Below are 14,237 nucleotides of genomic sequence, written 5' to 3'. Positions count from 1 at the left end.
AATGTTAGTCTACTAATTACTACTTCACAAGATTATCTTACATTATTATAATTATTATTATATTATTATTATTACTATTATTTTATATTTGTGGTATTTGTTGAATACATATTCTGATTTTAGTATTGAATCTGTTAAGTCTTAAGTTGAGTTTTTATTTTTGATTAAAGCACTGTCCTGAATTGATATTATTGGAGTTGTTGTTGTTTTTAAACACGAAAGCAAGGCCATTGGTGGTATTCAATAATTATGAAACTTAAAGTCAATCTTATGGTCATACATCATTGACTCCATTCACTGTATGTCCGATATTTATATCACGCAATCCGATTAGCTACATCGTTCTTCAATTCAATAGATTCAATTAAGACCAATAGTGAATACCACACCATGTTTTGCATCACCAAAGTTGTGTCGGTGGCACCACGCTTGAAGTAACGATGATGTGTAAACCGAAATAATATATATGTACTGACGCGTTTATTGAAACTGTCTGGCAAAACATGTGTTTAACACGCACTTCATGCGGAGTTTACAGATGTAAATATGGATTGTTCTGGAGTCTCCGATGAGGTATGGCAGACACATAGATATTACTTCGTCCGGCGGCGGCGTTTCCAATCGATCACCTTTGAATAACAAGTCATACCTAAGTCTTTATATTTGGTTTATACACTTGTCTTTATCAGTAATCATTCGGGGTCAGTAGGTCAAAGGTCAAGGTCATGGTGACGTGTAATGCTTCCTTCCGACGACACGTCCCCTTTGTGAAATTCTAGGTATATTTGTCGCTTAAGTTTCTTTTCAAGGAAACTATCCTTTATCTGACAATAGTACCAGTATAACCACAGCTCGGACATGAATGGCACGGTGTTGAGTTTTAAAGACCCTTTTATTGACTAGACAGAAGCTTAGACTACGTAATATTAAGATGACCTACATGTAAGTAATATAAGTTGACATTAGGTGAAATCTTAACGACTAAGATTTGGCAGATTGAGTGTAGCGAGGAATTCACTTCATGTCATCTAACTGACTTGGAATAAAACCGCATTGGCTGACACATTGTCAACGCAAACTCTGACACAGTAATGTATCGGATGAGTGGCAGTAGGCGGACAATTAAAAACTCGTGTTGCGTTGACAGTGTGCCACCCAATGGGGTTGCATTCTAAGTCAGTTAGATGACATGAAGTAATGTCTTAATAATTATGAATGGCTCCTTCGCCACGTTCACTCCGCCCATTTTAATCGATAAAATTTTACTTCATGCTATCCCTGCCTTTGTCAACCAACATTGTTTTAATATCAAACGTTAACATCGTGTAATATGGCAAAGTATCCAACGTCAATGATTTTTGGGAAGGGAATATTCTGCGCCGGGTGCCCCCCCCCCCCCCAAAAAAAAAAAAACCCCTGCTAGCAACATTATTTAAATATCGGTTCTGAGTAAGGGGCGAATGTCAAAAGGTTATGCCCCTAAGTCTCGCTCCATCTAACGTCAATTCATAGAACCGGCAATGCATTCTCTTCTGCATGCACTTTGTCATATGCCGCTAATGAATTAATTGGAATGGCAAAATGAGCTACGACGGGTATGCTGTCATTCTCGTGCACCAGAGCGATGATGCTATGCTTCCAACAACGTTGGATTTATCATTGTCAAACCTCTGATGATTGAGAGAGGTGTGCTGCTTGCTGCCCACCTCATTTGTCGCAATGCCTGTCAAAATGTGTAATCATATCAATAAAATATTGATCCTAGCTTGAACCTATGAATAAACAAGACTCATTTGATGCAAAGCGTCAAAGATGCCGCGAATGTTTTTGAAACATGACTTTTTTTTGGAAGCAAATGCAGTTCACCAGCATATCTAGTTTAGAGTAACTGGATAAATGCATTATTCCATTATTGAACGAAATCCGATTATCAGCTCAAGGTCACCAAAGCTTTGACCTTTGAACAACTGACATAAAAAGTTAGGGTCCTGGTCATGATTGAGGGACTTCTATCAAGTTAGAGGTATCTAGGCCTAAGTATTTTTCAACTATTGATATGAATTTGTGTATTTTCAACTTACGGGCACAACGACCTTGACCTTTGACCTATTGACCTAAAAGCAATAGCGTCCATCTACTGATCATTACCAACCCGCCTACAAAGTTTGAGGTCCCTTGGCCATAGCGTTATTCAGGTTTTGAGCGGAAACCGATTTCTAACTGAAGGTCACCACGACCCTGACCTTTGACCCACTGACCTCAAAATCAATGGTACAACAATGAATCCTATCCAATACCGACGCAGCGTCAATAACAATGCTTATCTTCAGTCCTCCATTGGACCAATCACCAATCTTACTAACAGGCCCTAACACTTATACGAGATTCTTGGAAAGACTTAATATTAAAATTTATCATTCAATATTCAAAACATAATTTAGAGCTGGAAATCGAACACATGGTCTGAACCTGCTTAGTTAGTAATTACCCTTTACTTCATGCATCTCTTCTATATTTGGTAGTTCTTATTAGTAAGTCACGTGACAAACATATTTTTTTTATTATTGGAGACTTTGTACAATTCGTGTTATTAAAACATATAAAGCAATATATTATATGTTTTGCTGGTTTATAGACTTTGGTCCAAAAGCATCAGCAAATCCCTGAAACTAAATCGTTTAATTATACACTGTATATGTGGTTAAAAGATTAAAGTGTATTTTATATTTTTCTTAGAGCTTGTAGATAGCTCTTTTATCATGCTCTTCAGTAGAGGTTAGTGGGTTTTAGTAGGAGTAACCACTACCAGAAGCAAAAATCTCTTACGATGGCGATCCAAAAATTCGAGTTTTATTATTATGATCATGTGACCAAAACTGGTCGGTGATTTTTCAAAATGGCGGCGCCCATGTAGCTGACCTGTCAAAACGTTGCCTTAAGCAACAGGAAACTAAGGGGAAAGGTTTAGTAAGTGGTTTATCAATGTAATTTTTATGTTTACCATTTTATGTGATGTTTTGTTATTTAACAAGGTATGCAATAACTGATCTTATGATTTATAGTGAAATAGACATGCTACTGTGTATTTTTTGTTGCCGCTTTTTGTTTCAATTTTGGAATGGAGCTAAACTATTTCTATATTAATAACCAATCGCAGGTTGAGTGTGCTTTATTGTAGGTCAACAGCAATATAGTAATAATATGGTGGAAAACAGTTGTTGTTTTTCTTAACCAATAAAATGTTTGTTAAACAAAGCGGTAAGATCTTAAGCATTGCATTTATTTTTCACCGGGTGAACACCAGCGGATGTCTTTTACAAGTGGCTTTGCCTTAAGTGAACTATATACTCCATGATAAGAAATAATAATATAAATTTTGATCTTCTTTTCTATTTCAGGCTCATAACTCACTTACAATAATAACTAATTTGTTTTTTTATTGCAGTAAAGTTGAACTCTAAATTATATATATTGTAATAAACGCATTGTTTTAAAAGGTGAATTTATCAGATTACTCCAATTTTGTCGTTTTCAATAAACCATGAAAAGTATGAAATAAGCATGTATTACAATCAATGATGTTTTCTTTCGATTTTCTTACTAATGTGAAATTTTCTTGCAGTTTGCAAAACAAACATATTCACTGAGAAGGTGATTCTATCTTCTTCAAAATCATATGCCACAACTGTTGTGTCATTGGAAAATCATGCCTAATTAATTGTCTCAAGTCTTGGCTGTCAGAAAAGGTACTGTATATCAATACCAAATAAAGCTTGTGAATGACAAAGCCTGAATTCTAACTTCGCTAATTCATGGCATCAACATTTACCCAACAACATATAAACCCTTTGCCAGAATTCATAAAACATCAATCTTCTGGTGGTACACAAATTCTTTCTCTTGTGTATAAGACATACATGTGTAAATGCCTACTTTTATATTATTAACATCCAAATAATGCTTTCAGAAAACATGCATTAGCATAAAATACTCTTTAGATATCAGATCTTACATATTCAATTGTTTATTCAATTTCAGGTTTTAAGATGAATCTATAATCCTCATTGTGGTCCATAATCTTCACAATGAATCTGAACCTTCTTCGGAGGAAATACAGGATTTTATTTCTTATTGGTGTCACTGGAGGAATATATCTGTGCTTCCAGATTTTTTCCATGAAAGTCCTTAATTTAGCGGGACAACGTGAATCCAGATCTCAGGCACTGCGTTCGGGAAAAGTATTTGATGATTTTCCTGATGTTGTTGATTCTCAAGTTGTTGAACGGCCAGTGGATTATGGTCAAGTGGAAAGTAAAAATGATCTCAATAAAGATAAAGGTATTGTTCAACGAAATCCAGACACTCAAAGTGAACACTTTAAGCTAGTATTAGGAACATTAGTGTCAATGTCAGAGGATTACAAGCCTGTTGATGGAATGTTCAGGTGTTTACAATCAAAGGTAAAACTATTTTTTTTCAAAAACTGTAAGTATCTAGAACAATTAAACAAAACTGAAAAGTTGTTATGAGACTGTTAATAAATTCTGTCATGAATGTCAATGTAATGCACCAGTCAATTGTAGCCACGGCCCCTAGGCCTGGGGAATAGTGGGGACTAAATTGACTTTCAGTCCATCCAATCCAAGGTAAATTCCCCGCCATGCGGAGCCAAACTGCTGGAAAATCCCTGCCAAATGCCCACACAACCTGGGGACATCCTAGGTAAGGCCCATTCTTTGCTATTTTCGGCGCTAAAACAAAACCACTGCATTCACTCGGTACTGCGGGGCCACATGGAAGGTAAAAACAAGGCCCATTACCCCAGCTATCCCCAGTTTACCCCCAGACCTGGGGGACTGTGGTAACAATTGACTGGTGCATAAATAAACTATTTTTAATGGTGAATGTTTTAGGGTTTTAGACAGGTTTTTAAAAGGGAGGGTGCTGCAGAAAAGGGTCAGTGTGCAAAGTGTTTAAATAGCACATTGTATTTGGCTGTGAAGATATATATAAATTTGACAAAACAAGATGTATTAAGTTTGTATGCATGGTATATTTGAACATTTGTTGGAAAAATAAAACATTTATGACACTTAAATACACTCTATTAGTAATAAAGTGTACATCAAATAAAAATGATTTTATTGCTAATATAGCTCATGAATTCATATTTTGAGTTGAACATTTTGATCGTAATGATACAGCAATATCTTTAAAATATTGTTTTGTGTTTTTTTTCCATATTTCAACCCCTGAATAAGCCAATCATGAATATGTTTCAGGAGCTGTTTCCCTACTCTGCTGTAAATGATGATTATTGTGATTGTTCAGACTCTACCGATGAACCAGGCACTTCCGCCTGTCCACATTCCAAGTAAGAAATTATAAAGCTGCACTCTCACAGATTGACCATTTTGACAATTTTGTTTTGTTTTGGAATTAGCGAATTTTTGTGTATATGTCTGGCAAACAGTGAAACAAGACTGCTGACAAAAGATCATGTCTCAATGTTTCATATTTTGGTTCGAAAATTGATGTTTTTTGGCTAAAAGCATTACCAACGTTTTAAGAAGACTTTTGAAGAATGAAATTTTCAGCTGTTTTCCAAATAATTGCAATCTGTTCTATTGTGAGTTATCTTATGTGGCTGAATTGAAGGCATTATGCCAAAATCAGCTGATTCTGTGGCCATTTAAAAAAAAATGTCTATCTGTGAGAATGCAGTTTTAATGCTTGTAGTAAAAAACATGCATGTTTGTATCAATATAAACTATTTTGTGGCTTTAATGCTTCTATAGTTTAATGTCTCTTTGTTTATTCCTGCATCAATCCTATGTGTTTAGTTTAAAAGAAGTATACAGTTGAAGCCCTTTTGCTCGATATCACTTGGCTAGATTTCCTCAATGGCTTAAACTGGATGTAAAGGATTGATTTTGTTTTACTCTTTGTATATGTATGCATTTTGTAAGTATTCTCCCTTGGCTCGATATTTGTGAGGCTCAAAGTATTTTTGCCGGTCCCTGGGATGTCAAGCCAACGAGTTTCGACTGTAGAAGCCATCGTAAATTAATCTTTATTTGAAATCATTTTATGATTCATTTATTTTAGTATTCTTGATAATGGTAACTATAATAACACTATTTCTGAGTGAATTGTAAACATTTTGTTGCACCACTTTCTAATCCATTTCAGATTTTACTGTACATTCCAACCCCCAGACATGTCTGTTATGTATTTGCCGGGTTCACGGGTCAATGATGGGGTCTGTGACTGCTGTGATGGTTCTGATGAATGGGGCGGAGTCAAAGTCTCCTCAGGGGTCCACTTTACGGGTAAGGCTGGCTTGTTAGCCATATAATTACATGATCAAATGCAGATGCAGGATGATCGGATATAATTGAATACTCATTGATGGGTGCCCAACATTGGTGATAATCATGAATGATAATTTATAATCAATTTTCATTGACATTGATAATTTTACTTAAAAAACAAACTTGTAAGGCATTCTATAATTTAATTGTGCTTTCATAACATCATTAATCAAAATAAGTGCTATATTTTAATGTGCAAACATATAATTCATTTTTAGCTCCTCTGTTTTATGAAGGAAATATGTCGGGGTATTGTGATAGGCTTGGTGTCATCATTTGCGTACAAAATTTCTCCTGGGCCATAACTTAAAATCCATTCAAGATATTCAACTGAAACTGAGTGCATATGTTACCAGAGACAATAAACACATGTACAAAAAGGCCTAGAGGTATTGCATTAGTTACGGTCAAATAATTTTTCTATTTTGGATATGAAAACAGACCAGCATTGGGGTTCACTCCACTACGCTCTTGTTTAATTTTTGATTTGTCGTTTAATTCGAAATATATAATATTGGACACAAAGTTGTTAAAAATAAACATGAGTGTTCTTTAAATGGCAGCAAGCATTGAGTATAAAAGTACATCTGATTATTTCCGATTAAATGATCAATTAAGGTTGATCGTTTCGATTTGATATTTTATTTTGAAATGATATAACAACTATATAACACTGAGTGCATGTGTTTAAAAATATTGGTATAATATATTATTTTGAAAAGTTAGGAAATGGACGTTATGACTTATTTTCAGGGAAGAAGTTTTCAGGCACACTCAAACATACTCCTTGTAACAACACTTGCAACAATGTAATGGAATTGAGTAAGGAAGATGCCAAGATTCGTGCCCTCGGGAAGAAAATAAAACAAATGTACTTGGAGGCGGGGCGGAGTATAAATAACCCTGAGGTACATATGATATACATGTATTATTATTTGTAATTGATCCTAATTAATTGATCCTAACTGTTTAGTTCTGGGGATCATTTACATGTAATTTAGGCCGCTTCAATCCTTTTTATTCTTAAAACAAGCAGTCAAAGAATACTATATTCAAGTCCAGATACTATGGTACATAAGAGTTTATAAATTCGGCCCCGAAAGTGCACTACTCAGACTATGCTTCTGATTCTCATAATTTGTTACAACAGATTATAATGGATTGTAAAAATGTTTAGGATAATAAATCAAACACCAATATAAGATGAATATCACCATGAATACCTTCTGTGTCTTCATTGCAGCTTGTCTGCTTTATTCTAAAAAAAAGTCAAATTATTGTAATAGCCTTGGTGTTGTTATTGGTGCTGCAGTGTTGACGTCAATGTGCAATATCTTTGATTTTGGCCATAACTCAAAAACAGTTCAAGAAATGCAAAAGAACTTTGATACACATGTTGGCAGAGACGATTCACACAATCCCATTCATAGAAAGGCCGATATCTTTGACTTTAATGATTATTGAGTTATGCCCATTTTTCAAATGAAAAAAATAAAATAGACATGTGATAATGTTTCCTCTATGGCTCTCTTGTTTCATTATAAATTTGTATGTTACAGCTGTACGGACCAGGCAGTGTGTTTTTCAAGCTGTCCCAGGCTTGCTATGAGTTTGACATGGAGGAGTATAAGTATAAACTGTGTCCATTCCGCTCAGCCACACAGCAGAAGCATCATGCAACTGGAACAAATATAGGTAATGTGGTGTGTTACTGTAGGTAATGTGGTGTGTTACTGTAGGTGATGTGTGTTACCGTAGGTAATGTGGTGTGTTACTGTAGGTGATGTGGTGTGTTACTGTAGGTGATGTGGTGTGTTACTGTAGGTGATGTGGTGTGTTACTGTAGGTAATGTGGTGTGTTACTGTAGGTGATGTGGTGTGTTACTGTAGGTAATGTGGTGTGTTACTGTAGGTGATGTGGTGTGTTACTGTAGGTAATGTGGTGTGTTACTGTAGGTAATGTGGTGTGTTACTGTAGGTAATGGGGTGTGTTACTGTAGGTGATGTGGTGTGTTACTGTAGGTGATGTGGTGTGTTACTGTAGGTAATGTGGTGTGTTACTGTAGGTAATGTGGTGTGTTACTGTAGGTGATGTGGTGTGTTACTGTAGGTAATGTGGTGTGTTACTGTAGGTCATGTGGTGTGTTACTGTAGGTAATGTGGTGTGTTACTGTAGGTAATGTGGTGTGTTACAGTAAGTAATGTGGTGTGTTACAGTAAGTAATGTGGTGTGTTACTGTAGGCAATGGGATGTGTTACTGTAGGCAATGGGATGTGTTACTGTAGGTAATGTGGTGTATTACAGTAGGTAATGTGGTGTGTTACAGTAAGTAATGTGGTGTGTTACTGTAGGTAATGTGGTGTGTTACAGTAGGTGATGTGGTGTGTTACAGTGAGTAATGTGATGTGTTACTGTAGGTAATGTGGTGTGTTACTGTAGGTAATGTGGTGTGTTACAGTAGGTAATGTGGTGTGTTACAGTAAGTAATGTGGTGTGTTACTGTAGGCAATGGGATGTGTTACTGTAGGCAATGGGATGTGTTACTGTAGGTAATGTGGTGTGTTACAGTAGGTAATGTGATGTGTTACTGTAGGCAATGGGATGTGTTACTGTAGGCAATGGGATGTGTTACTGTAGGTAATGTGGTGTGTTACAGTAAGTAATGTGGTGTGTTACTGTAGGCAATGGGATGTGTTACTGTAGGCAATGGGATGTGTTACTGTAGGTAATGTGGTGTGTTACAGTAGGTAATGTGATGTGTTACTGTAGGCAATGGGGTGTGTTACTGTAGGCAATGGGATGTGTTACTGTAGGTAATGTGGTGTGTTACTGTAGGTAATGTGGTGTGTTACTGTAGGTAATGTGGTGTGTTACTGTAGGCAATGTGGTGTGTTACTGTAGGCAATGGGATGTGTTACTGTAGGTAATGTGGTGTGTTACTGTAGGTAATGTGGTGTGTTACTGTAGGTAATGTGGTGTGTTACTGTAGGTAATGTGCCGTGTTACGGTAGGTAATGGGGTGTGTAACTGTAGGTAATGGGGTGTGTAACTATAGGTAATTTGGTGTGTTACTGTAGGTAATGTGATGTGTTACTGTAGGTAATGGGGTGTGTTACTGTAGGTAATGTGGTGTGATACTGTAGGTAATGTGATGTGTTACTGTAGGCAATGGGATGTGTTACTGTAGGCAATGTGGTGTGTTGCTGTAGGTAATGTGATGTGTTACTGTAGGTAATGGGGTGTGTTACTGAAGGTAATGTGGTGTGTTACTGTAGGTAATGTGGTGTGTTACTGTAGGCAATGGGATGTGTTACTGTAGGCAATGTGGTGTGTTACTGTAGGTAATGTGGTGTGTTACTGTAGGTAATGTGGTGTGTTACTGTAGGTAATGTGGTGTGTTACTGTAGGTAATGTGGTGTGTTACTGTAGGTAATGTGGTATGTAACTGTAGCTTATGTGGTATGTTACTGTAGCTAATGTGATGTGCTAATGTGGTATGTTACTGTAGCTAATGTGGTATGTTACTGTAGGTAATGTGGTGTGTTACTGTAGCTAATGTGGTATGTTACTGTAGCTAATGTGGTGTGTTACTGTGGCTAATGTGATGTGTTACTGTAGCTAATGTGGTATGTTACTGTAGCTAATGTGATGTGTTACTGTAGCTATTGTGGTATGTTACTGTAGCTTATGTGGTATGTTACTGTAGCTAATGTGGTGTGTTACTGTAGCTAATGTGGTGTTTTATTGTAGGTTATGTGGTATGTTTCCATAGCCTTCATAGGGAATGTGGTTTTATACTGTCGGTAAAGTGCTGTGTCCTCAAAAAGAAATTTCACCTTTCAGGATCTCACCCTGTGTGGAGGGCTCGTCTGCCAGGGCATTATGAACTCAAGATGGACCGTGGAGATGCCAGCAGGTGCCCCTTAGGACAGACCAGAAACACTGTGGTGGGTTGAACAATTCACTCCCATGTGAAAAAACACCATTTTAGGTTAGGGCGTAGGGTTTTTGTGTCGCCTGAAAAGACGACATATAGGGGTTACTTTTGTCGGCGGCGGCGGTGTCGGCGGCGTCGGCGTCCGCGTCCCATTTTCGCTTGTCCGGGGTATATCTCCTAAACTATTAGTGGTATCAACTTGAAACTTCATATGTACATAGATCTAATTGAGGGCAAGTGCAGTGCACAAGAACTGTTACTCTTGCTTCCATATTTTTAGAGTTTTGCCCTTTGTTATTTTTCATGCTTAAAGTTTTGTCCGGGGCATATCTTGTAGAATATAAGAGTTATCAACTTACAACTTCATATGTAGATAGATCTCATGGAGGGCAAGTGCAGTGCACAATAACAGTAACTCTTGCTTTCTTAGTTTTAAAATTATTGCCCTTTGTTAATTTTCATGCTTAAAGTTTTGTCCGGGGCATATCTTGAAGAATATAATAGGTATCAACTTGAAACTTCATAGCTAAACAGATCTCATTGAGGGCAAGTGCAGTGCACAATAACAGTAACTCTTGCTTTCTTAGTTTTAAAGTTATTGCCCTTTGTTAATTTTCATGCTTAAAGTTTTGTCCGGGGCATATCTTGAAGAATATAAGAGGTATCTACTTGAAACTTCATAGCTAGATATATCTCATTGAGGGCAAGTGCAGTGCACAATAACAGTAACTCTTGCTTTCTTAGTTTTAAAGTTATTGCCCTTTGTTAATTTTCATGCTTAAAGTTTTGTCCGGGGCATATCTTGAAGAATATAAGAGGTATCAACTTGAAACTTCATAGCTAGATAGATCTCATTGAGGGCAAGTGCAGTGCACAAGAACCGTTACTCTTGCTGCCATATTTTTAGAGTTATTGCCCTTTGTTAATTTTCTTGCTTAGGTTTTGTCCGTGGCATATCTCGTAAACTATAGGAGGTTTCAACCTGAAACTTATTCCGTAGGTATATCTGATTGAGGGTTCAAATGCCACCTACACTTGAAAGTTAAATGGCAACATCATTGTCTATAAATGAATAAAATGCCAATCTAACAGCTATAATGTCGACAGTAAATAATTCGTCAGGCGACACATCCGACTCGCGGAGTTCTAGTCTTATTACCTTTGATAAATTTTGGCAGGTCTGACTGTTTTTACTTACATTCTAGAACATTAATGCCAATCAATGGTGAACAACAGCTGTGTTGTACAATTGAGATGCATTTCATATACAGTACTGTCAAACCGTCCGCTTGATATTGCTTGGCTCGATTACCTCCTTGGCTTGAACTGGATGTATAGGCTCAATTTTGTTTTACTCTTTATAAGCAGTCCTGCATGACTCATAAGGCTCTTAGTATTTTGGCGGGTCCCTGGGATAAAGAGCCAACTGGTTTCAACTGTATTGTCATAGAGAATAATTGCCCTAAATGTTGGAGATATTAAAACATAGATAAATAAACAATGAATTGATCGGTGCACAAACTAAACTTCATAGAAAAATAGATAAAAACTGGAACGAGAATACATTTTTTTTCAAAAAGGTATATATATTCAAATTTTAGATCAATAAATTTCTTAATGATGTTTTCTGTTCTACCGTGTAAGCACATTTTTCTAAGGGATTGTATGTTGCTAAACAACTTTATGTATCTTGTGTTTTCAGTTAATCTTATGCTTATTCCGTCATTAAACGCATCAATTGTTTCCATTTGCAGATACTATTTATTTGTGGATTAACGGACAAGATAGTGGAAGTGACAGAGAATGAACGATGTGCATATCACATGAGATTTGCTACACCAGCTGCATGTTGACAGGGGATAAACAGTGTGTACTTTAGACACCAGCTGCATGTTGGCAGGGAATGAACATCATTTATCACAATTGAAGAAAGAAAGTTTGGTTTTGCAACAACCTTATATTTTTTTCATAATGACATGAAGTGAGCTACACTTTTGGAAGTTGTGGAAGGTCAACTTGAGTTTGAAATCATGATTGTAAGTGAGTTGTCTGAAACAACGGCAATTTTGCTTTATATAGAGTCTAATAACAACTTCAAACACCTACATGTGGTTTGGAGTGTTTCTGCCTTTTTCCTTTGAAATTACTTTTTAAATAGCTGAGATAGCTGAGGTGTTCCAATTGTCACAAGAGATTAAATATGTTCCACACGGGGAAGGGAAAGCTGTAGAATTATATGTAGCATGGTGAGAGAAGCCTCTGTTGTATGTGAGGATGGCACGAGGGATACCACAGTTGAATGTATATGCATCTTAACATAAGGATATGAAGGAGGTACACCATGTTAAATAAAAAATTCAAATTACCGCAAGAGAATATCAACAACTGCATGATAGCGCGAAGAAAATAATACATACAGAATTGTAATATCAGTTTTCAAATACTTTTGGAACTTGACGTTAGAAGGATACAGATTCTGCTTCAGGTCAAAATTTGAAATTTATTGTATAATTTACATTTGTGTGTGTTCACTTTGCATATTTTCACATCACTTGTTATGTTAATTTAATCCTGATTGTTAGCAAAATAACAATACATAATATACAAAGCTTAATTGATTATGTCTTTTCTCTTAAACATGCCATTGTTACAGGTTGTGATTCTGTAGAATTTCAATATGTATAATGTATTATGATATTTGTACATGTAATATCAATGTGTGCGTTATGATGTGTCATAATTCGTGCGATTTTTGTTATAAATGTTTTAAAACCATTCAGGCTCCAAATAGGCCCACACATTCAAAGTGAACCATTAACTATGTTGGTGTATGAACCATAGTTTGTCACGTGTTTTCTTGTGACAAGCACTTGCTCAATCATTGCTATGACCATGTATAATGTTGCTGGTTCTTTGTTTTTGCATTTAAGTGTACTGTTAATGTCAGTTCAAACTGTCATTTAAAAGGGAAATAGATTTGTAAAAGATATATTGACTTTCTTCAAATAAATGAAGATTCTCTCGATCGAAGCAAAATTTACTATTTAATTATATTTCCATGAAGCTTTTTCATTTTTATTCCCCAACCTGTCCTTCTGACAGGCATTACCAGTATATCTGGCCTTGTCTTGCCACAGAAAAAAATCTCAAATGTTATTTGTTCATGTTGTGTCTCAAAATCTAAGTGACTTAAACCCATGAAACTTCGTAGGAATGTTGTTCAGTTTGTGATCTCATGCACCCGGGGAGGGACACAGAGAGACTCCTAGGAGCCATTTGGTACCTTCAACAGTGACGTACTACTGGCGCAACAGGTGACCGTTTATCCCTTATTAAGTAAGGGTAGTGGATTGCTGTCTCGTTTACAAACGTTGCCCTGGATAATGTTACCAAAAACATGACACTGCTTGTGACAATACAAACAAAACATTGAAATTGCAAACCCAAAACCCATATAGTCACTGGGGACAGTCAGTTTCTAGTACAAGGATTGACATTTTACTTTATTTCCCAAGGATCTCGAATAATCAACTAGAGTTGAACTTGAAATCAATTGTCGCCCCCCCCCCCCCCCCCCCCCAATTTTTTTTTTTTTAATTCTTTGTTGTATGTGTTAGTGTTGGCTTTTATATGCCTGTTTTACAAAAAAATCACATGACGTATGGTGTAAGAGGTCTCTTAAATTCTTTAGTTTAGTATTTTAAGAACTTACTCCTGTGTAGACCCAGCTAGTGCATAGAAAAAAAGGGATGTGCGTGTGGTCTAGACCGAAGGAGCGTGATCCTGTGTAGAAACAGTTTGTACATAGTCCAAGGGAATGTGCTCCTGGTCTAGACCGAAGGAGCGTGATATTGTGAAGATCCAGTTGTTGTAGATGACTAGGGAATGTGTTCCTGATCTGGACCGAAGGGTCGTGTTCCTGTGT

The 14,237-nt window shown here is 36.6% G+C and overlaps 1 protein-coding gene across 2 annotated transcripts; it reads left to right on the top strand.

Moving 5' to 3' along the window:
- The first annotated feature begins 2,881 nt into the window (after positions 1-2,881).
- Positions 2,882-13,301, top strand: LOC128205231 (glucosidase 2 subunit beta-like). 2 transcript variants are annotated; one of them, XM_052906737.1, is made up of 9 exons: positions 2,882-2,967; positions 3,623-3,746; positions 4,039-4,460; positions 5,283-5,374; positions 6,193-6,332; positions 7,128-7,282; positions 7,934-8,069; positions 10,219-10,322; positions 12,067-13,301. In XM_052906737.1, exons 3-9 carry the CDS (start codon positions 4,086-4,088, stop codon positions 12,163-12,165), a joined length of 1,101 nt encoding a protein of 366 aa, XP_052762697.1. In that variant the 5' UTR covers positions 2,882-2,967; positions 3,623-3,746; positions 4,039-4,085; the 3' UTR covers positions 12,166-13,301. The 2 variants fall into 2 exon arrangements, with proteins under 2 accessions (XP_052762697.1, XP_052762698.1); XM_052906738.1 differs by lacking the exon at positions 3,623-3,746 and having other exon boundaries at positions 2,885-2,967.
- The last annotated feature ends 936 nt before the right edge of the window (positions 13,302-14,237 follow it).

This window comes from Mya arenaria, chromosome 10 (genome assembly GCF_026914265.1).
Source record: "Mya arenaria isolate MELC-2E11 chromosome 10, ASM2691426v1".
Classification (NCBI taxonomy): domain Eukaryota; kingdom Metazoa; phylum Mollusca; class Bivalvia; order Myida; family Myidae; genus Mya; species Mya arenaria.
This window is presented reverse-complemented; position numbering and strand designations above follow the sequence as displayed.